We start from the raw sequence: 23340 nt of genomic DNA, 5'->3' as shown, positions 1-23340 counted from the left end.
GGTCTAGCCTTGTTTAGGCTGACTCTTCCCTCTCTTGTCTTGGGTGTCAAGCTTCTCCATGCTTTTGAAGTGTTTACAATCTCCTTATCTTTCTGAAATTCTTGAAACTGCCTTGCTCCAGCTGTTATTGGTACTTTGTGCTGCCTCTGTGGAGGTCCCTACCTTGGCCCAGCCCTGTCCAAGGTACTGGAGCTCAGGTGGGCTTCATGCTAAGATGAAGTGCCTCTCATGGATGGGCCAGTGGCAAGAGGCTTCACTTGTTCTCAGCCCTTGCTGTCTCCAAATGAATTTAGTATTCTTCGTGAAGTTGCTAGAGAGGGAAGAAGTAATATTATAGCCAGGCATCTGTCATGGCAAGCCAAGATGCTGACTTTTATACAGAAGCTGGAGGGACTAGTGTGAGAATTGCTGGTTTAAAGGAAGGAATCAACTTGTGGAAAAAAGTGAAGTGTTTGTTGAACAGTGGGGACTGAATTAATCACGTACTAAAAGCAAGACAAAGAAATTAAAAGCAAAAGATAGACAGACAGATAGATAGGGAAAAGTCATTAAACTGAGAGCTGGTGAGATCAATAGAACCAAAGAGTTCATTAAACTCATCATATATCCCAGGAAAGGGGAAAATTATGAGAAAATTTACAGACTACAGAAACACCCCAGGAAAAATGTCACAAGTTATCTGAGCCTGTTAGACATGTGAAGAAAAAGCCAGGTATTCAGAAGAAAGTTTTGTATTAAAGAATATGTGAAAAGATAAAAGAAAAATTTGCAAAAGCCAAGTTTCTATAGGAGTAACAGGAGGCAGTAAAGAAAATAAAAACACTCTTAAACACACAGACTTTCAAGGAGAAAAAAAAGACATAATATGCAGTTAGAACTGTAGTAGTAGTATTCAAGATAATGTAGTTATTGCCAAAACTAAACAAATGCTTGCTGCAGTTTTTGAGCTCAAAGTGTGGGAGAAGGTGGAATGGATGGCAGGAGCAGAGATGAGAGTAATAGAGTAAGCAAGGCAATAAACAAAATTGTGAGCTTAATGCACTCAGGTTGTTGGAGCTGGTTAACTTGTTTCCCAGAACCCTGAAAGAACTAAGATGGTAACTAGCAAATATTTCTGACAAAACCTCTGAAGACTAGGATGATATCTGATGTAGCACAGAGGATTAAAAAGGCAGGGATGGAAAGAAGAGGAGAAATATTTGCATCTAAAAAAATATTGCAATGAATGCAGAAATGCAGACCATGACTGTTAAATTGAAGAGAGGTGTTCTTATTCGAAGATTGTAAGTATTCCTGGATGAGTGGCAAGCAAGTACTGGTTCCCCTCCTGCTTCCAGAAATGCTTGAAAAACACTCTAAACACGCATTTATAGCAATTACCACTGCTATTCAAGACACCAGTGCTTTCACATTGGTAGCACAGTCAAATGTGCAAGAGGTTCACATTAGGAAAAATTGTGTGTCTCCTTGTTTACTCTTTCAGCAGTTCTGGAAGCTGCTTATGGGAAAACAGAATTACTGAGAATCATACTTGTAAAGCTGTACAAGATACCAGGGTTTCATATAGCATTAAAATCTCTCCTTTGGTCCATTTTACCTGAGACAGATTTTTTTATTTTCTTTAATCCAGCTGGAAAATGTAGTTCTAGTTATGGAACAAGCAGTTTATTTATATTAACTTTATTGCAAATTGAGGGCAGGACTTCGTATCTTTTTTTTTTGTAGCCTTTTCCCCACATAGGCTCACATTTGTTAGTGTGAAGCTTAAGCTGTTCTGTATGCAAAATGCTCACTGTATAGCTGCTCTTGGTGGGGGCAGACATCAGCTCAAAGAGTTGTAGTACTAGAGATGAGATTTTCTGTGATAAAGGTGACCACAAGCTTCTTTTGTTTGGAGGAAATCTAGACTTCTTTTCTGAAGTTTGCATCAATCTAGGGGTTAAGTGGTCAAGTACATTTGGCTGGGAAGCAACAAAAAATGATAACACAAGGGAAGACTCACAAAGTAATGGGCACCTGAAATGTTTAAGAGGTAACATGGAGATCAGTCAAATGTGAAGAACAAGAAAGGAAAATTTCTATTGAAAACAAATTGAGAGATTGAGAGAGTTATCCAGAAGCAGTACTGTGGTGGCATATGAGGAATTGAAGGGTCAGGAGTTGCAACATGGGGAGAAGCATTAAGGAGGGGATAAGGAAATGCATAAAAAGCCTGAGGAAGTTCTGAGGAATTGGAATTGACAGGAACTGCAGAGGAAGAGGGAGTGTGGCAGTGTTCACACAGGAAGTAGGATGAAAACACAGGCCTGAGAATGTGGGGGCAGGGCTAATGTGAAAAGGATCGGTGTAGCAAGGAGGTGGGCAGGAATACAGGGAAGGGGTAGTGGTGGAGGACAGGGAATAGTGGTGATCTCTTAGCTATAGCCTACTGTGTAGTTTAGGAGTGGAAGAAGAGTCCTGTATGTTCCCCAGAAAATGGGATGTAACACTAAGAATTATGCAGACTTTATGAGATACTATACGTATCTAAATTTCATTTGGAGAGAGAAAATAATTTACCTTACAGGGGAGAATTTATTGATGGAGGAATTGAGATACAGTATTGTAACTGAATGGGCTTTTTCTTATGAGCAATGATGCTTTGCAGGAAATTAGCTTGGGTGGTGTGATTCAGTACTTTTCATCTCAAGTAGTAGGCTTTGTTTTCAAGTGAGTAGGTGTTGGACAGAATTTGAAAAATTTACTTCTTTGTGTGTGTGAACTCTGCTTCACAAAAATATTTACTATGTAAGTGACATACTGTGCAGTGAAGTGTATTTCTTTGGAAGTATACTCTTTAAGAGGTGGCTGTAAAAGTTAACATGAAAGAACCTATAGTATAAATTCTAGCGTCTGACTTGTTAAACCAAGAAGAAATAGAGAACTGAGAGAGAAGGCTGAAACTCTGCTGCTTGTCTTGGAGCAGTGTGGTGTTCAGAACCATCTGCTGTTTGTGGACCCTTCAGCTAGCCCTGATTAAAGATCAGATTATCAATGTAGTTCTAGCCTGAAATCTATAATTCTGTCTGGGCATTATGCTAAGTATGCGTATAGATACATCAAAACAGCTGAAGTGATTAGAGCTGAACAAATTACTTTCACAGTCCTAAAGCTTTGTACTACATTTAAAAAACATATAGGAAGGGAAAATGCTACTGAAGGGATGTGGATGTTCTTATGGATTATTTTCTCGTGTTTTATGATTTCTGTTCATTGTTAGTGAAAGATTTCTTTCCTGGAATATGCAATTTCAAGGAAACTTAGGCTGTATTCTACAGAAGTCAACTCAGAAACAAATGCATTTAGTAATCATTTTAAGCCCCTTCAATCAAACAGGATTACTGTCTGGCTATTGCAATAGGAGTAGAAATTTCCTTAGCATTTGCAAACACAGAACCTCTGCTCTGTAGTCACATGCAAAACATGCAGTGTGGAGTTTTGCAAAGCACATGTTTTTAATAATTTGTTTGTTTTCCAGCACTGTAGGTGTATGTTACACAACAATAGAAAAAATGCCAGCAGAGTCCTCCTACACTCTGAACTCCATGTAGACTAGATGCTAATTGTGCTGATGAGAATAGCATTGAAGTAGTAAATCTTTTGTAAGCTGCTTTTTGTTTGGTTTCATTCATTCTTCTGCTTAGTTCACTCTCTTCTGTTGCTTAAGTGGTGTGGATGTAGATGACAAGTTTTTCACATAAGTATTTCCAGCCCAGTCTGTTGTAGGGATGTGGCACTGATGCAATGACACACGGTGTTTGGTACAGATAGATCCAGGCATTTCTCTCTTCTGCTTCAAGCAGTTGATTCAGTAGCTCTTTCCTATTTCATTTAAGAACAATAGATGTTCTGATAGGCCTGGACATGCTTCTCCCTTCTAAATTGCTTCAATTTTAAATGCAGAAGTTCTCTGTCTTAGGTAATGTTTTGTCTTAGGTAACAGTTGTGTATGAGTTGACCTTCCTAATGCTTCATTGATGATACAGGGAAGTACCATCTGTTCCATTTTATAAATACCTTCCATGACATGAACTCTCTCATTATTTTGGCAAAGTCCACTCTAGGGATAAAACTTTTATTTTTGCATCAATATTATGTAAATGAGTATTGTATATCCACTGTTTGGTACACTAATAATTGTGTCACTTAAGATTCACTTACACTTTGAGGCAACTGTCTCTAGTGACAGGAATATCTGAACTGTTGATTTTAGTTATACTGAAAGCTGCTAAAATTCCAGTAGAATTTAAGATCATTGCTTTCAAGACTGTAATAGTGTCCTGTGATTTCTGTGCTGAGTAGCTAAAATGAGTGGCACTTCAGATGCGTTCTTTCATTTAAGAGTATTGATACTGAGACCATGCAGGGATTTTCAGAGGTGTAGTAAGTTACAGAGAAGTTGAAGTGAAAATCACAGGCTGAAGTCTGGAAGCCACTATAAAACAGAAATAATTTTATAATGTTTCAAGAGAAAATTAGTTTTCTCATTTGACTCTGGGTTTTGTGTGTAATAATATACCATTAGTATTGTAGGTAGATGCTGTTAATAAATTTCTACCCTGATAATAGAGAGATAATATCCAATATGCTGCTTTACCTCTGATGAACCTTATTTTGACAGTTGGTTCTGTATGTCCCTAGGAATAGTTGGTTCATTTCAGGTGATTTGTCTTACTCTCTAGTAAGTCCCCTGAAGTCCTCTCTAGTCTCCTCAGTCCCTTCTGTCATTCTTTGTTGTGGGAATATGGTGTCCTAAGAGCTTCTGGTGTATCATAAACTGGATAGAGTTTGTGTGCCTTCTGTTCCCTTTCAGAATGGACACCTTATATGTGTCTGCCAGAGATGTTTGTGACACCAGTGTATTATTTCTTTCAGTTAAGAAGCTCTCAGGGGCCTGTTAAGACTGAAGTTTGATTTTGCTATGTTGCTGTAGACTGTTCTCTTTTCTAGGCTAGTTTCTTGTCCCTAGAATTATTGGACACCTACAGAAGAAAAAGTCAAAGGAGTGTTGGATGGGGTGGGATAGATCAGTTTATGGCATCCAGCTGATCTGTGCACACAATGCAAAGGTTCTCATTTTTAGCATAAAGGGAGAAACAAACTTTAGGTTTTCATTGTTTGATAGAGATTGTAACAAGAGTGTCTGCCTGGTTCAAGAAGAGGTTTTGAAGACTACAAATACCAAATTAGACCACTAATATGGGAACTTTTGAGTATCTGAAAGTGTTTTGATTTGTTAATTGCTACCATAGATAACTAAAGATTCTCTTTTCAGAAAGCTTATCACATGCAGAATAAAAGGGCATTATGTTCTGCAAAGATTAATTCTTCTTGTCTCTGATGGTGTCTAAAAAGATTTAATACTGGAGAAAAGAGTTACTGAATTAAAAAATCTGCAAAAGGAAAATCCCTTCAGTCAGCTCATCATAATGCTGTTGAGTGATAGAGGGTGAGGATCAGCCTCTTCCAACAGCTGGACTCCAGACCATGAAAGGCTTTGATGGAGGCTGGCAGCAGACAGAGATGCAAAAACATGAAGCTACATGAGAAAACATGAGAAAAGTCTCTTTCAGGATGAGGACCAGAGAATATTGACATGAGTAAAGGGCTGGTAAATCTTACTCATCCATTTAAGACAGTCATCACTGGAATCCTTTTGCCTATGTTACTTTATTTTACATGGTGATATAGCTTAGGATGTTGAAGCATGTAATATTAAATAAATGGAGATGGATATCAGGAATTGGCTACTACAACTGAAAGAATAAACAACAGTTAAATATTAAATATGGGAGTTTTATTTACACACCCTCTGTTTATAAATGAGCAACTGTAAAGAGTAAGTACGTCATCTATTACATTGCTTATGAGATCTGTATTTAAAGTCCTGTCATCTTTGAAAGCAGATAGCTGCAGTGTTGGAGAAGAAAAAATATATTTCTCAGTGTAAAAATTGGTTAATGCAGGGGATAGATGTGTTCTGGAGAAATAGTTGGCATAAGCAGCTTCCATTCTTTCTCTAAGCATGAGATTTTATTTCACAAAAATACTTGATGTCTGTTTCCCAGTTAAGTATCTGTTGTGTTTCTAACTTTTTGTTGTGAGGGAAGCCTGTGGAAATCAATTAATACACAGCTATAGCACCTGTTTTGTTTAGCATGAAACAGTCTCATTTAATGACTTGTATTAATAATATAACATTTTGTATCTCTGAACCTCTGATTTGGTATTTCTTTTCTGACAGAGGTAGTCTGTTAGAGAATTCTGGGGTTTAGGCATCCCTTCTTTGTTTTAATAAATGCATTACAAAGTCATCATGCTCAGGTCTGGTTTTATACATAACATAGAGCAGTGCCAAATTCTCCCACAGTTTACCTTTGCAGCAGAATTACCTTGCACTTTCAAGTATTAATTTCCCAAAGTACAGTGCTATTACTTTTTCCACCATGCATATCCTTAGCTCAACAGTTTACTACATTCTTCTGCCAAATGCACCAGTGCTCGTTTAAACAGATTGCTTTGGCATTGGGCCCACAAGAACCACGAACCCAGATGCTGGGGAAAGAATGCTTTTGTGGAAAGAGACCTTTCAGAGCTGATTCTGCATAAACTCTGTCCTTTTTTGCAGGTTTATCTCTGAACCTTCAGTCTCTTTAGCTGACAGGTCTCACACCAAAGAGCTATTTTATATAAATTAGATGTCATAGAAAACTGCTACTGCAGTTTTTCACATGCATATTCCAAGTAAGTAATTGCCCTAAATAAAAGGTTTTTTTAATTACTGTTGTTCTAGGGTATATTCAGAAGCTACAATGCCTTGTTCCAGGTTATGCCTATAAGGGTTTTTTCCACTCTTTGTATCAGTCCCTTGTGATTGTGGAAGGTGATCAGTGGAAGGAAACTGGAGATGATTTAGAAAAGAAACTAATACATTAAAGGAGGAAATGACATAACAGTAGGAGAATGGAAAGAGGATTCTGGAGAGGGATAACATAATTTATGAAGTTTTTTTACCACCCAAAGTGGATTGAAGCCAGTGGTGTTGACAGTTCATTTCTTGTAGAAAAACAACAAACTGAGACAGAAAGTCTGTGGATATCTCTGATCTTTTGAGTCAGCAAGGATTAATTACAGCAAATATCAGATTGCCTGTGAAGATACACCAGAAAAGCCAAGCTATTGTGCTTCTTGGATACAAGTATAAAAAACTTGCTGTTGTTAGTTTTTAAACAAGACCTGTCCAGTGAAGCACAAGAGCCTTGTCTTGTTCTGCTGTCACTAAAATAACTACTTGATTGCTCCTCTTTTCCTTAACTGGCCAAGTTTCTTCCTGTGCCCTTTTGTTTTTGAGGAGGTTGTTCCTATATGTGTTCAGCATCTGCAGCAGCCTCTGGCATTATCTGAAATACTGGAATGGATAAAGTGCAGGATTTATGACTGTTGAATATCCCAATGTTTTAAAGCAAATTGCTAAAATTAAGCATGAGATCCAATTTTGTTTTAAAGAGATAATTTTAAGATAACTGTGTATAGTACATCAAATATCAGTGTGTTAATATTTTTTTGTATATTTGTCAGTTAGATGTTCAGTATAGGGAAGAATATGTAAGTTCCTGGCTCCAGGATAATTTTTCAAATGACATGAGGATTTATTTCCCAAAATTTTGTAACTGCTTCAGCAGTACTTTCAAGCATTTGTTGTTGTTGTTGTTCCAATGGACTCTATTTTACAAAATGGTGACCTTGAGACTTTCCTCAAATTCAGATCCAGTTCTATGAATACTTTCAGCATAACCCCATCCAAATAGCTGAAAATGTGGAATAGTTGCTTTTTCCAAAATAGTTCATATTTTCCAAAAGGAAGCTGCTGTGGGTAAGAAGGAAGGATTGTGTTAGAGATTTTGAACTGTTTTAGATACAAAATAAATTAAAGGTGATGGTTGACTCCTTCCTCTTCCTCTGTCATTACTTCCCAAGGTGTGCTGTCAGGTTTAGTTTTTTCTTTCCCTTGTCTGGAATGAGAAAATTTGAGCTTCTTGTTTCTCTCAAGAATAGTCTGTTGGTCTATGTAGTGTTTATGGTTGAGAGTATCTCAGTCTTTTGTTTTTAAACTCATTACTGGAAACTGGGAGATTATCCTGGGGAAGGATGTGTACGTGCTTTTCCTTGCTTGCTGCCCTGAACATCTGCTGTTGGCTGCTCCTGATAGAGGATATCAGGTTAAATGCAGTGTTGATCTGATCCACTATGGCTGTTTTTCTATTCCTTCACAGATAATTAATTATTTTCTGGGCTGCAAAGAAAAAAAGATGCTAGTGTGAGGACCCTTGTGTAGAGATAAAGACCCAGACTTCTGCTATAAGTTTGGCACAAGAGATGCTTAATGAACTCCAGGAGCCTGGGGACTCTCCACTTATGCTGCTACTGCCCTGGTTTCCCCCGTACCCTTTGGTTCTGTAAAAGGTGCCAAAATCATCTCTGGGATGTTCAGTTTCTCAGTTTCTGTCTTCCTGCTTTTTTTCCTCCCTCAGTTAAATGTTCTAATAATAGAACAGTTTGTTTCTCCTCACTCTACTGGAAAGAGCAAATAAAACATTCATCTTTTGTGCCAACCATCTATATTACACAGATCTATTTAGACAATACAGATTTGAGGATTGATGCTAATCTTTTTCTTTTCTCTTTTATTTTTTGAGGGGGGATGCAGCACAATTAAATGTTTGAAAATTGTATACCCGTAAATCTTTCTGGGCAATGTGAAACAGACTTAAACATTATTATTATTATTATTATTATTATTATTATTATTATTATTATTATTATTATTATTATTATTTAGATTGAGGCATACAGAGTAGGATGTAGAATAACATTTCAGGATGTTTCAGTAATCTCAGATAGATTTCTTCCTGGTAAGATGGATTTGGTTCTAATTAGTTGACACATTTTACTGTTCAAGTAGAAACCTTTGAAGCAGTGAAAATGGAAATTGGCCTTTGGCAAGTGAAACTGGACCTTGTTCCTACATGTGGAAAAAAGCTTTGCTACTTATCACTGGTAGCTTGAGTCCTCTGTCTTGTGTTCCTTTAAAAATCTATATTTGGTTTTGATATGCTTGTTCCCCTCCCTAGTATACTTCTGACTATAAAGTAATTTACCTTAAAAATGTTTTCATCAGATTGCCATCAGAAATCACATGATTGTAAATGAACAGAAGACATAAATACTGTATGTGGAAAAAGGTTGCACAGACAAGGACACACTGAAGGTGACTTTCAAGTTTCTGTTTCAGTTCATGTGCATAACACCACTTCCACAATAGTGTGACTTCTTATGTACTGTAGAGAATTTTCCCCCCTTAAGTCAAAGCTACATTTACTGTTTTTAACAATTGAGAAATTTGAGTGCTCATCGGTAGAAGCTGAGTGGGACTATGAAAATTATTTATATGGCCTCATTGACTCAGTTGTGCTGAAACAAATGCTAAAATAAGCAGTCTTACAATAGAGTTTTTTGAGACAAAACTAGAAACATTACAGAAGAGGAAAGAATTACCCCACCAAGTGAAATACATGGTCAGTTTTCCTCTTGTTCAGGATTTTACTGGGTATTTTAAGCAAATAAAAAGAAATGTGGGTATATGCAACATCTAAAGCCATTTTAAAATTTCCTGCCTCTGAAACTACTGAGAATGCCCCAAGAAGTTGAATTAGGGTGCATTTGGGTGCATGTGTGTGCATTGGTATAGTATGTGTATATTTATGGAACAAACACAAGCTCAGAAATGTGAACCATAATGAAGCTACAGCTGAATTTAAACTGATTTCCCAGTGCTAAGATGTGAACAAAGAATAGGACAAGGAAATATGAAGAACAACAGTAAAGACAACGAGCTGACATTTTCAAGTTTTATACTGAAATTACTCCTTTGAAACACTAGATGTGAATAAACACCAATGCCATTCAACTAAACAAAGGCCAAGTCCTTCTCTCTATTTTTTGGTCTGTAAGCAAGACTGAAATATGGTATTAAAGATGCAAAGCTTTTCAGTATTTTGCCGATTGGTTGTAGGCACACATAGGCAGTCTTAAATGTCACACACTATGAGAAGATTGCAGCGAGGGAGGGAGGAATAGACAAAAACTTGTACAAGAGCAAGTGTAGTTTACTTACTGCAGTTGGAAACATAGTAATTGTATTTCATAAATGTATCCAGGTTCCTCTTGAACTGGCTAGATATTTGTTATCCTTTGTTTCCTGTTTGGAAAGCTTTCCAGAACTGATTTTTCCCCCCAATTTCTTGTGGTTGTTAAGGTTCAGGTACAGCTTTGCACTGACACAGCTGAAAAGACAGGCAGGGGATGAAGAGAGGACCCAAAAAAGCTTGACCTGTACAATTTCAACATATTAAGGTATTAGGTTTTGCTGGTTGTGTTGTCCTTGATATACTGTCAGTGGGGTATTTCCCATGTTATCCTTTGTTTTGAATTTCTGTGTGGAGCAGCTGTCTGCAATGAGTTGGTGCTTGAGTTGTCACTGGTGCATTAGGGACGTTAGCTGCCATTTCTGTCGCACTCTGCTTAGGCTGTGCCTTGTGGGTTTGTTCCTTGGCTGCCCAATCCTGGTGAAAGTGGAAGTTGGTTGAGAGTCATTTCAAACCAAAATGATGACTTTAGTTGAGGAAGAGGATTTGAGGGTTTTTTCCTTTCTGGGAGTTTGTGCTTTTTGATGAGGCAGTCGGCCCAGAGGATTTTATGAATCCGTAGGCCTGTCTGAATCCCTGACCATGGCAATACAATTACTCCCATGCATTTATCCTTCCAACATTTCTTTTCTTTAAGAATTATCTCCCCCAAACTAAGGTGCAGAATTTTAGTATTTTCTCAGCTGCACACACAAATCTAAGACTTAGCTGAGAATTGAATTTGTAACTTTTAAATCTCTGGCTGTCAGCCTCCTCTTTGAACTGTTGCTCGTATTGCTTGTAGTTGGAGACATTCCTTTCACTTGGACTCCAAGAGGGTGATTGTCCTTTGATGCAGTCATCAACAAAATGATTCCACTGTAGCCAGCTGATTGGAGGGTGCTTTTCTGGGGTTATTTTTAGAAATCACCAAATATACAATGAGAGAATTCACATAATGTACTCCCATCCAAACAGGTGACTAATCTAACCTTGGAGATCACACTAGATACAGACTTGTTTAAGTAGATGGAATTCAAATTGCTGAAGAGGGTGAACAGATCTGGCATGACTTTTCTGGGCTTTCTTAGAGGGTTTTATTTTCCCCTTTCTCTGTACTTCAGAATTCCAGGTGAAAAGGCCTCTGCACCTCTGCTAATATGTTTCAGATGTGAACTATAAATGTGCTGGAGGTAGAACTCCAGCAGTACCATGATGCTGTAACCATTAATGTTAAGGCACTGTCTAAACTGATTGGTTTCCATGGAGTGATGTTAAGATTTTGTTCAGCTATTGGGGTCTAAATAGATTCAGTTTAAGAATACTCCCAGAATCAGGGGGCTTACTATTACTTTTTGCATTCACTATTTTAAAATAATTGGATAGATTCCTAGGGGCTGACTTTTCTGCATTCTGTCTCTTACACAAATCATTAACAATAAAACAATGGCAGGTCAGATGTGTAACTGTTGCAATTCATTGAAGTGTTTTGAATGAAAACTGGAATTAATTTTTGTGCATTTTCTTTGCTTTATCATGTATCATGCTAAACAGCTCTTGGCATAATACAATTTGAAGTGTTCACTATTGTTCTTCAGTGGGGTCTAAAGATACCACCATCTCTGGAATCTGTATTTTCCTCAAGTTTCACAACTTTATTTTGTAATTAAATTGTATAACTATAATTCTGCTTCTTCCTTCTGGAACAATTCTACATTTTTGAGTCTGCTCATATTTCACTTCAGTTGGCAAAATGGTTGCCTGCTTTTACTTCTTTCTTTGAAACAAATTGATTATAAGTGCTTAAGCATTCTGGGCAAGATTTAAACTTGAATTTTATATAGTGTTGGGGAAAGCTTAGCCTAGTGTTAAACTGTGTGAAAGATATTTGAGAGATATGCAATTTATTTTGCTCAGCACAGCAGTTAGAAAGTTCATATTGCTGAGAATGCAATTAACTAAATTATCCAGGAGAACTGAAATTAAATTCCATTTTCAATATTCTGCCCAAGGAAGTGATATTGCTCATTTCTCCAGCAATGTCAGAACATATGATGGGTGAAAACTGGTTTAAGCTTCTTTAATAATTTAGCATGGAAAGATGATACTGTGTAAATTGTTTCCTGCTGAGTTTATGTGGTGCTGGTCACCAGGCAAAGATGGAGGAGGTGGTTTTTTGGACAAGGGGACAGAATAGGTTGTATGGATGGGGGTGGAAACAAATGGCAAGTAATTTATTAATTATGGAAATAAAGCTAACTATGTAATAGTTGTAACTACAGCAGACTTCCAGGGCAGAAATTTGCCAAAGGACAATCCACTATTGTGTTTTTCTCTTTTTTTAGGCTCTGGATGTTGACCGAACTGTTCTCTATAAAATGAAGAAATCTGTCAAAGCCATAAACTTATCTGGTCTGGGTAAGTACATAATTCCTGTTAGTTTATATTGGTGAAATTGGAAGATTTAAGCAGTCAGATGTCATAGTGGATCAGAAAGAGTTGTACTGGTAACTCTGAGAAGAGAAATATGTGCATTTTCAACGGCAGTCTTGAACTAGCTGTTTGATCATGACCTCAGTAAGGTGAGGTGTTGTGGGGTAGCTAAACCTCTCTTGCTGCCATACTGGTACCAAGGGGTGAAGCTGTGCTCTCCTCTCCACTGGGTGCAGGCTCCTTCTCCTGCTCCTTCTGTCACGCCTGCTGCTTGGCAGATCCCTAGATGAGTTTTTAAGCTTGTATAAAGCTGCAGATGTAGTGAGATCAACTTAATTGGGATTAGATGAGCACCTGAAGTGCCATGGTAGGGCCATGTGTATCTTCAAAAGATGAGGTTGTGGGGGGGTGAAATTACTCTTTGGCTGCACTAAGAAGCTACATTGGCTCTACTGCTTTGTGAAACCTCAGTCTCCCTGGTGGCTACCACTTATATATGTTGAGAACAAGAGGGAGCTGATGAACTGCAACGTTTTATTGTCATGATGTAAAAAATCAGATATTTTTCTTACAATGCTGTATAAAGTACAAAGACTATTGTTGTATGCATTTTTAAATGTGTGCCAATCTCTTAGAGTTGTGTATGTTAATCTTCTTTGAAAAAAATAACTAAAGCTTTTGTTTTTGTGGATCAGCAGCATTTTGTGAATAAGAAACAGCATTTGTTTTTGTGGATAAGAAATGGCATTTGGTTGGCTTTTGTTCTCACTGTGCAGTTCATAGCAATTAGGGCTAACAAAACCTATATGAAATGCAAAATAGAGAGGCCTGTCAACCTTGGAGAGCCACCAATATCTGACAGAACTTGTGGCCATGTTGGTGTTCAGACAAGGTTAGAGCAAGAACTGCTTCTGTGGTATAATTCATCTCAGCTGATTGAAAGGAAGTTCCTTGTCGAATGTAATAAAGCTGTTACCTTTTGGTTGTGGAGAGTCCAGTTTAAGATTCATCAGGAGCTGTTTCATTGATTTGGCATCCTTTATTCTCTTCTTTTTCTTGCTTGGCTGAGAGCTGGTTTTTTTTGGCTGTTGAGTTTTTAAAAAAAATTATTCTAGAGTGCTAGATTATGCCTCATAGTCAGAGTACCTGTTAGAACATAGTAACAAATCACTAGTCTTTGTGTAAAATCAGTACCCTGCCCACGTTTTAAATTTGTGCTGCCCACCCAATCTTTGACAAGAAAGGTTTGGAGGCATTTAGTTTCCACCAGCAGAAACATCACTAACCAAGCCACTTGCCAGCCCCTGGAGTTTCTTTTGGCAAAACAAACCCCATGGTCCTACACTCAGAAGAGCACAGTGGCTGGATTTTTAGTGTAGGTTCCCTAAATAGTTAATATATACATGTTTTGTCTTTCTTTTTAATGTGAGAGTTAACAAACCATTGTAAATGATTACATAGTGACTCCTAATTTGTACATAGCTTGGGTTCTTACTTAAAGAAAGCCTCTAGACCCTCAAAATTGGATCAAGTTTCTTTTTTTGATAGATTGCATACCTTTTGTTTGTAGAGAAACTTTTAAATTTTGTCAGGAAAACACCATAGGACAGGATGAGTATTTTGGAGGGTTCTATGAGAAAAGTAGATTTTTGTGTTCTTCAGAAGCACATGGGGAGTACCAGGTCAGTGAATAGTACTGCTGCAATAAACTGCCATCAGCATTCTGGAGAATGCCTCAGAATCCAGAAGAGCAGTCCCTAGGATGTTGGGGAATAGAAGACTCCTGGGGATTCCAGGTGCAATGAGTGCTGTGCTGGTTTTCCTAAGGGAAAAAGTCAGCATGGCTCAGCTCCTGGTTGCACATCTGACCATAACACTTAATGCTAGCAGCTGCTTTTTCACCTTGCAGGGCAGCTTTCTCTTTTTACTGTAAGAATTGTGGCCTGATCTCTCACCTGTGTTCACATAAGCTAAACTGGATGCAGGAAGCAGCAAGAATGCAGAAATCAATGTGGAAATAATTCACCTTATTGGGTAGTTGTGAGATCTAAAGGAGCTGTCACCTGCCACATCCTCATTTTTGCTGCCTGTGCCAGTTCACTGAAAGCTTGTTCAGGTGTATATATGTCACACAATAGAATTAGTTGAACATCCTTACTTCATCCTACAGCAAAAATTTTGGTAAGTGCTCAGGACTTGATGTTGATGCTGAGGAAAATAAATAACTTTCAGTGATAGTACTCGGTTTTTAAATTTAATAGCTATCTTCAAAATATAGGCTGCAAATTCAAGTCACAGGCTGCAAATTCAAGTGGTCAAGTTAAAAACTTGTACAATTAATGCTGTTTGTGTAACTTCCATTCTTTGTGTACATTATGTCAGTCTTTAATTACATGATGTTATACTGCTTCTGCAGAGGGTTTTAGTTTCATATATTGGAAATTAGACAAAATTTGTTGCTATTTGAGAACAAAGTTCTTGAATGGCTGTCCAGATAGGACACATGAACAGACGGGCTTGTTTTTACTCTGGAGCACAATAAGTTTATTGAATGGGTTGTATAACCAATTCACTGAAATTTGGGAAAGGCATTGTATCAAAAATCCCTTGGATATTAATGTGTTGATGTGTACAAATGGGTTTGAAATGAAACTGAATCATTGCTTGTTTGAACAGATTAATCCTCTCTAAATAATCTTCAGGGTTTATGCTAGTCTAATGTAATGACCAAGATAGTCTTTGTCCTTATTAATGCATAATTTGTTTTCTAGGGTGTGAAGGTTTTTTCTCCCTGACTGCCTTTGAAGCTTTAGAAAATGTCTACAGCTAGAATAAGAAATAGGCAATGTTAACTATTGCCTATTTCTTATTCTCAGGTGCCAACTTGGTGTTCTTTGTCCACATGCTCAAGCTTGACATGGTCACTAAACTTGGGTTCAGAAAAGCTTTCCGTTTCAGTTTTATTCCACAGATCAAATTGCCTTTTGCCAAAGGGACCTTTTATGCCTGTCTATATAGGCAATTAACCTGGTGACCTAGGAGCAAATCACTTGGGCAAGGTAGTTAAGACTGAAGCCTCTCAGATTTCCTTTATATTTGAATCAGGGGAATTTATTTTATGCCTAGATTTCCTCTCATACCCTGGGCTGAATAACTCCCCAACATGTGCAACTCAAAGCTTTCTGAACATTGATTTTAGGTATGTGCTGGGTGAATTGTCTCGGTATAGCCCAGGACCACTGGACAACTTCTAGGGCAGAGCTTCTGGTTGTGTTGTTTCAGAAAGAAATCTGGTTGTCATGAACCAGAGCTGCTTTCAGAACTGAACTGGCCTGTGGTAAATGCAGATTGCCAGGATTTGCTTCAGGTGCCCACTACTGCCCTGAACTGCAGAACTAACATAGATATGGTTTTGTCCTCCTCTGTAATGTGGTTTATAGTCCTTTTTCCTAGGATGGCCCAAGAGTATTTGATTTATTGCCTTCTGTTTTAGAGATCCAAGACTCTGCCAGCACATTTCAGCTACTCTGTTTCTTTTTCAGCACACAGTAAAACATAATAGCGCACAGTTAAAATAAGAAAGTGTTAATAAAAGACTAAAATCTGCAAGTTTGTTATAGGAGTCGGGAGTTGTTATGAGGTCTCTGCTATGTTGCAGAAATATTATGGGTCTTTCTAGAGTGTCAGATGTTTGTCTTGTCGTGGCACATTGTCATTTGTACAACATGTGGATAGGTACATGCAAACTGGAGTTAGTGAGATCTGTCATACTTCTGGCATATCAGTGTTATGTGTAAATAATGACTTTTTTTTGTATCAAGTAAGCATTTTTACTTTAGAAAGTTGTTTTTTTTAAAAAAAAAAACTTCAACTGTGATTTCAATAACTTTTTATCTACTGATGATATCTTCATGTTTTGCTCTTTTTGAAGCTCATGTGGAAAATGAAGAACAGTATACACAAGCACTGGAGAAGTTTGGTGGCAACTGTGTTTGCAGGGATGACCCAGATTTGGGAACAGCGTTTTTAAAATTTTCTGTGTTTACAAAGGAATTAACTGCACTCTTCAAAAATTTGGTAAGAATTACGTAAGAAAAACATGGAATTTTAAAGCCAAAGGCTGTATTTGGAATTACAACAGCTCTTCATATTGAAGATAATTTGTGTTTTAGCAACCACTAAAAAATTCTTTAAAAATTCTCAACTCATGAAAATAACTCATGTCCTAGGTTTCATCCTTGCAGAAGTCAAAACTCTACCCAAACCAAAGAAACCAGAACAAACCCCCATCTTCCAACACTTCTCACATCTAAATGCTTCCCACAATAAAGTTGTTATAACTTGCATTATAAAACACCCATCATAATTTGCTTTAATATTGTGAAACCAGCAAAACCCAACTTGATTTGCTGTGTGTTCATGATGTTTTACTTTACTTTTTCCCACTTTCCATTTGTGTTTGTAAAGGGAGATTTTAGTTGCTCTGGAAGAGAGCGTTTTTGCTTCTCAGGGAAGTGAGTCAGGGAAACAAAATCAAGCAAAATGCTAAAACAGTAGCCTCCATTGGGGACCAGTCCTACAGCTGAAGCCAGTAAGTCTTAAAAGCCTCTTTGGTGAGCCAAATGGGATGGAGCCAAATAAAAGAATGGAATTTTTAATTATAAATGGAGAATTTTCAGCCTCAATTTCACATTAATCAGAGAGTACAAAAACGGCAGATTCTGATGACATCCTATGAGCTAGAGCTTTCCCATATCTTAAGTACCAAATTAACCTGAATTCACAGGACTCTTATAGCAGGGGCTAGGAAGGGAACATGACCCAGATTCCCAGGAGCATTTAAAAGTCTGTCTGCTGAAATCAATGGCATGGAGACACATCAAATGCTTTTGTGAGTCTAGACCAAATGTCTGTAGTTTGCAGCCAGCTGGTCATAATCACTTCTTTGGGGAATGTTTCCAGCTGATGGGATTTAGGGCAGTTCCAGTCACTCTCTGATGCTGTCCTCTCTTTTTACCCAATCATGATATTGATGAATACAGCCACAAATGTATTTATCAACAGTGAAATGTATTTTGTATTGATTATATGGACTTCAGCTTCTCTGGATGTACAAATATTATCTAGATTATGTATCAGAAGAGGTGTCCTGATTCAAGTGTGAGTCAGTTATCCCAAAGCTCTCACACAGGAGCAGGCTGCTCCTATGGAAAGGAAAATGGAATGGGTCTTCTAATTGATACCTTCTGTTGACTAAAACTCCCTCTCTATCATATATTAATTCCAGTATGATGAATTCATTAGGCAGATGGATCTGGGAAATGTGATGTTTAGGTGGTTTCAAAAGCAATCTACTAAAAGTCACACCCCCTCCCCAGAAAAACCTTTTAATGTATTACATTTCAAGAATACTTCTGAAAGCTAGAAGGTGTTGCTTTTTTACCAAAAACCTTAGCTATTTGTTCTCTTAAAACCAGAAACAACTATATTTGAAAAATGTTTCTGACAAGAAAAGCTTTCCTTTCACACTTTGGAAAGGCAAAACACCAAAATAAGTGTCTATGGGAAGTTGGAATGCATGTTTTTGTTACCTTTTGTTATCTCCCTAAGTGTTTTGTTTGTCTTCTTCAAGAAATATTTGTAGTTCTTTTTGCTGTGAACTGGTGGGTTTTTTAGTAGCAGCTATGGCCTTTTGCTTCAGTTTGTGTGTATAAGAAGAGGATATGTGATAAGAGAGTAGCTAAGTCTGCAGTTTTTCTCAATTTGTGGTTCTTATTTCCTCTGTTTTTGAAGGGAAGAGTAATTTTGCATAGGTGTGAATGTAATTTTTTTTTTAAATATTGCAATAGCATAGGCACCTTCTTTCTTTAATACTGTCTGGTGAAGAGCAGGTATCTGTAAAGTTCTGCTCCTTTCTAGTACACCTCATGCTGTTAAGGTTTGAAGTTTTTTGTTTTTTCCTGACTACCAAAGGAAACCTAATGGTCTTTGAATTTGGTGTCTCAATAGGAAAATTCTTTCTTCCAGAAAGAAATACATATGAAAAAAAGATGTGAATTTCATTATTGCTTGCAAATGCCATATTTATGAAAAAGAAATCTAGAATAATGAAAATTTATAGCTTTATATAGCTTTGCCTATAAGAAGCTAATGCCACTCAAATAAATTTTTAGTAACTAGTCACTCTGAAAATTTGTTTATAAATTCAGTTTGAGGCTTAGTTTTTTAAAAGGTTAAAAGGGTATTGACCAGTATAACAAGTTTTGTATGGTAATTGTAAATAATTTGGCATGTATTTTGTTAGTCATAGCCATATGTGCATTCTTACAATGAGGTGACACATCCAACTCTGAATGCTTTCAACATATTGACATTAAAAACATGCCTCTCCTCTGGTGTCTCCTTGTAGCATTCCACATTTTGGTTGTAAATATTTTCATCAAAAATGTAGCCAGGACCATGCAACCTGCTGCTGTGGAAAAAACATTCTGAAAGGTACTCTTTAAATAGACCTATCTCTGCAGTTTCACAGGGTGCTGAATTTCCACAGAAGATTTTAACTGAAGTGGATGGGGAATGTGCAAGGAAGTGAGAGGACATGTTCAGACTGGAACAGATGCCAAAGCTATTAACACTGGCAAAGCTTTAGGGCTACTGTCAAGTTTTGCTTTGTCATAAATTTTACTTTTGTTTCTAGAAGCTAATGTGTTCTGTCAGCTCTTGGCCTGTATGGCATTTAGAGCTGTAGCTCCAAAGTGCTTCTGCACAAAGATTTTCCTTAAACTTGTCCTTAGTAAGGTAAAGTCATTATAAAGTTGTTCTGCTTTAACTGGAATTTCAGGTCCTTGTTTTCCCTAATAATTTTAAAAGTTTCCAAAAGGCTTTGAAGTTTTTATGGCCTTATCAAGGCATTGGTGTTTTAAAGTATTTCAGTAACAGCTGAAGTGGTTTTGTTTCTAATTCTAAAACCTGTATACTATTCAAGTTAAAGTTTAGATCTTGAGGTTTTTATAAGTATGCTGCTTTTATGTGTGCACTTTCAAATAGTGCATAAAATTCAAAACCACCTCATCCAACCTTTGTAGTTTTTCTTCACTTTTGAAGTGATTTATAAATGCATCTTCAAGATATGAATTGATATTTTCTGTGTACACTCATTTTAGCCCTTCTACCCCAGTTTGCATTATTTGGATCATTTTGTGATAGATACTATGCAGTTATTTTCTTTTGCCAAAGCTCTGCTATCAAGTTACAATTTTTTCTTCAATTTCTGTTTTTTAAGAAGATTGAGCAATCAGTTTGTCTTTCTGGTGCTGAAAGATTTGAAAATACTAGAGGCCATTTTCAGAGGTAACATACTGCATTTTCTGGCAAGTACAATATTGGGTGGTGATGGCAACCTTGTTACTAATTCCTAATAGAATTGGACCACCCACTAGAGTAGGAGGAGCTCCCAGGTAGGTTGGGTCAGTATGGCACTTTTTTGTAGTGTTAATTACTCTGTCTTCTTAAGTATAGGGATAAAGGTGTGAGTCTTAATATGAAAAATGTTAGGACAAGGAAAGGCTTATTGCAATATATTTGCATTTAAATATTTTCTCCTTTAAATCCAATAAATTGCTACACTGAGAAGAAATAAACTCTAGCTGTACATCTTTGTCAACACTCCTTGAAAAGGGGTTTGATCTGTGAAGATGAAGGAGCTATTTAACAAGTACCATTTTCTGTATTTATTGTTGTTATACATACTCTTGTCCTTTCTTTTTCATTTATATAAATTTAAAGCTAATGAAACAGGCTGGATTGAGAGGAGTAGATCTGATATTTCCACTCTGTGGAAGGTAGCTGGGAGTAAGAGATTCTATTTTCTAGTCAGAAAAACTGGAAGAACAACAATGGTATTTTTCTGACCATATACTCTTGCTTTACTTACTTTTTAAATGTAAGAAGAGAGAAAATTTGCTTGACTGTAAAAGGTAACAGCAAAACTGAAGGAATTATCTTTTCTGTATTATCTAATGAACTTGAAAAATTTATGCCCAGAATTTTCTTTGTTCAGACCAAGGTTTTAAAAAACAATGTTTGGTGCCTGAACCTTCACAAACATATTTTTGTTTAGAAGGACTCACTTAAGTCCATGAAAAAACTCTACAGGTATAGATATTTGAGATTAGAGTATTGTATATGGAGCTTAATGATTTAAGTTGTGAGCTTTCTGGTTTTCACCAGTACACTTGGGGAAAACTTGGCTAACTTTGAGAGTTAGAAAATCAGTAGTACTGATTGATTTATGCTTATAGAGATATAAACCAAGATGTAATAATTCCTCCTTAACAGCATGGGTTCAGCTGCTTGAATCAAATCTGTATTTTTTTGCCAAAGGGTATTGATTGAACTGGAGGAAATTCAAAGGACAGTAATAAAATATGATTAGGGCTTCAATAGGTAGGTTTTTGAAGAAAGTTTAGAAGAATTTTAAATGTATGGTTTGCTTCACAGATAACTCTGGTTGTGGAGGGGGAAAATAATAACATGCATATAAATGGCATCTCACTCTGAAAATATTGGGTGAAGTGTCCCAGAGAAAGTGATACAAGCCTATCACTTAGGTCTTTCAACCTAGGTTAGAAAATGTGCACTCTGGAGTTCCCCACTGGCAAGGAAGAAGGGCTAGAATACCCACAAGTCCCTTCCTCTGCTTTTGCAACTCTTCGTTTTATGCTTTTCAGATTTCCCATGAAATACTTCCTAATGGAGAAGTTCCCAGTTTGTGGTTTGCATATTGGTGCTGGTAACGGGGCTGATTCTGGGCAGTCCATGGTGGCAGCACTTGGTATCTTACATGAAGACATTTTTCTAGGCAGCTGTGCCACAGCTCCATGTGGACACTTAGGGCTGCTCAGCTCCTGTTCTGGAGTCGTTTTCCCTGTGGTTTAATGGGTGGTGGGTGATGTCCCAGCTCAGCCACCCCTGTGCTGTGGGGAAAAGAGGGTGAGGACAGAGGAATGGCAGCACAGTGTTCTTGTGTGTGAGGGGAAGGCACAGTGCAAAGAGGAAGGTTTGTGCCACCAGTCTTCATTACACCTTTTCCTGAAGTCTTAGGGGTAGATGCTAAGCCTTAAAGTTCAGACAATGTCTCACCTGTAGTGGATGTTCTGATTTCCATTTTCTCCCTACTGTGTTGATTTGCCTTGTCCTACTAACGCTCATGTGACTAGAAAAAAATTACTGGAAACTATTAAATCCAATAGCAGCTGCCATAAAAAAAGAAAATAAACAATGATTTGTCAGCAGGCACTGCTGCCATCACCTGCCCAAGCCCACACTCATTGATGGTTGAGAAGCCCACAGCCAAGTACAGGGACTACATCTAAAGTTTTGTGATGGCAGCAGCATATCATACTGCTCAACTGCCTGAATTTTAGTTTAAACTGAAAAAGTTTCAAGTTCTGCATGTTAAGAAGAGTATTTAGCTGCTGAAGTATACTAAAAAGGCTTTTTTCCATTTTGCTTGGATTTAGCTAACAAAACCTGCAGAAGTACTGCGGGCACCAGTATCCACAGCTCTTAGGGAAAAGAGCTTTACTTTAAAGTAATCAGGAGGGCTAGCAAACAGCAAATTAAAATGTTTAGCCATAGGCCCTTGAACCTCTTGAACATCTTTCCCCTTTACAAATGCCGGCTTGCTTGTTGCCTCTACGAGTACTTCTGGCAGCTATGTGTTTTGTTTATATGTTCTCTCCCCTGCCATTTCTTTTTCTCTGAGCCTTCTCCAACTTAGGAAGTTTTAATTTTTTACCCTGTCATCTTGTTGGAAACTGTCAGAGGAAGACTGCAAGTGCCAAAGCAGCAATGTTGGAAGTGGAAACGAGGTCAACTATTTTTTTCGGTTTTTTTTTTTTTTTAACATATGGAATTTGCTAGTGTTTCTCTGAGACATGATGACTTTTAATTTCTGTGAAGCTTTTTTGCACCTTTGCGTATTTTTTTTAAAGTGTATTTTAAAACATAAAGTAGTCAAAATGTAGAGGCCATTGCATATGTTCTAGCTCCTTGTACCCTGCACAGAGAGTAGGAGCTGCAGCATATTAGTGCTTCTCCACATGCCAAAAATGGGTTTATATTTTTAGATAGTTCAGCTTACGCTTCTCAAGAAAGAGGGAAAAAACATGTAAGATCTTTCATCTGTATATTTCTTGCTGACTTATAAATATGAGGGAGTATGATTCATCTAACTAGGCTAATAATCACAAGTTCATGCATTATGTATGTTTACTTTTTGTTACAAATAGAACAGGAGCATAGGGAATGCAGTAGACTGATAGTAATGTACAGGTGATACCACACAGAAGGAATTAATTTGAATAGGGAGACATTCTTGAACTTTTTAAAAGAATGTAGAGTTTTTGTCCCTTTCTTTTATTTTTTTTTAAGTTGCTTTTGACTCCATGCCTCATGGTGTGAAATTCTAGCAAATATCCATAACTATTTTGGAGTCTGGTTGATGTTTACACATGATTATGTTTGGGATAATACTTTGGAATTTTTTTTTTAATGACTTAAAGAAAAATCAGTTGTCTTGTGTGTGCTGTTGAGAAATGCTTTGTTCTTTATTCTTGTCTATTGAATTTGAATAATAATTAAATGGAGGCTATTGTTCCTTAAGTTAGACATTTGACTACAT

The 23340-nt window shown here is 37.3% G+C and overlaps 1 protein-coding gene across 3 annotated transcripts in view; it reads left to right on the top strand.

Moving 5' to 3' along the window:
• ASAP2 (ArfGAP with SH3 domain, ankyrin repeat and PH domain 2) overlaps positions 1–23340 on the top strand; it is an 85273-nt gene that overhangs the window by 6503 nt on the left and 55430 nt on the right. For all 3 annotated transcript variants that reach the window (XM_063425091.1, XM_063425082.1, XM_063425073.1), the window contains exons 2-3: positions 12569–12641; positions 16588–16733. In XM_063425091.1, coding sequence (XP_063281161.1) covers positions 12569–12641; positions 16588–16733 — 219 coding nt within the window. The remainder of the gene's footprint in view (positions 1–12568; positions 12642–16587; positions 16734–23340) is intronic.

Source organism: Prinia subflava, chromosome 2 (genome assembly GCF_021018805.1).
Source record: "Prinia subflava isolate CZ2003 ecotype Zambia chromosome 2, Cam_Psub_1.2, whole genome shotgun sequence".
NCBI classification, from domain to species: Eukaryota; Metazoa; Chordata; class Aves; order Passeriformes; family Cisticolidae; genus Prinia; species Prinia subflava.
Note: the sequence above shows the minus strand (reverse complement) of the source record. Positions and strands in the feature narration are given on the sequence as shown.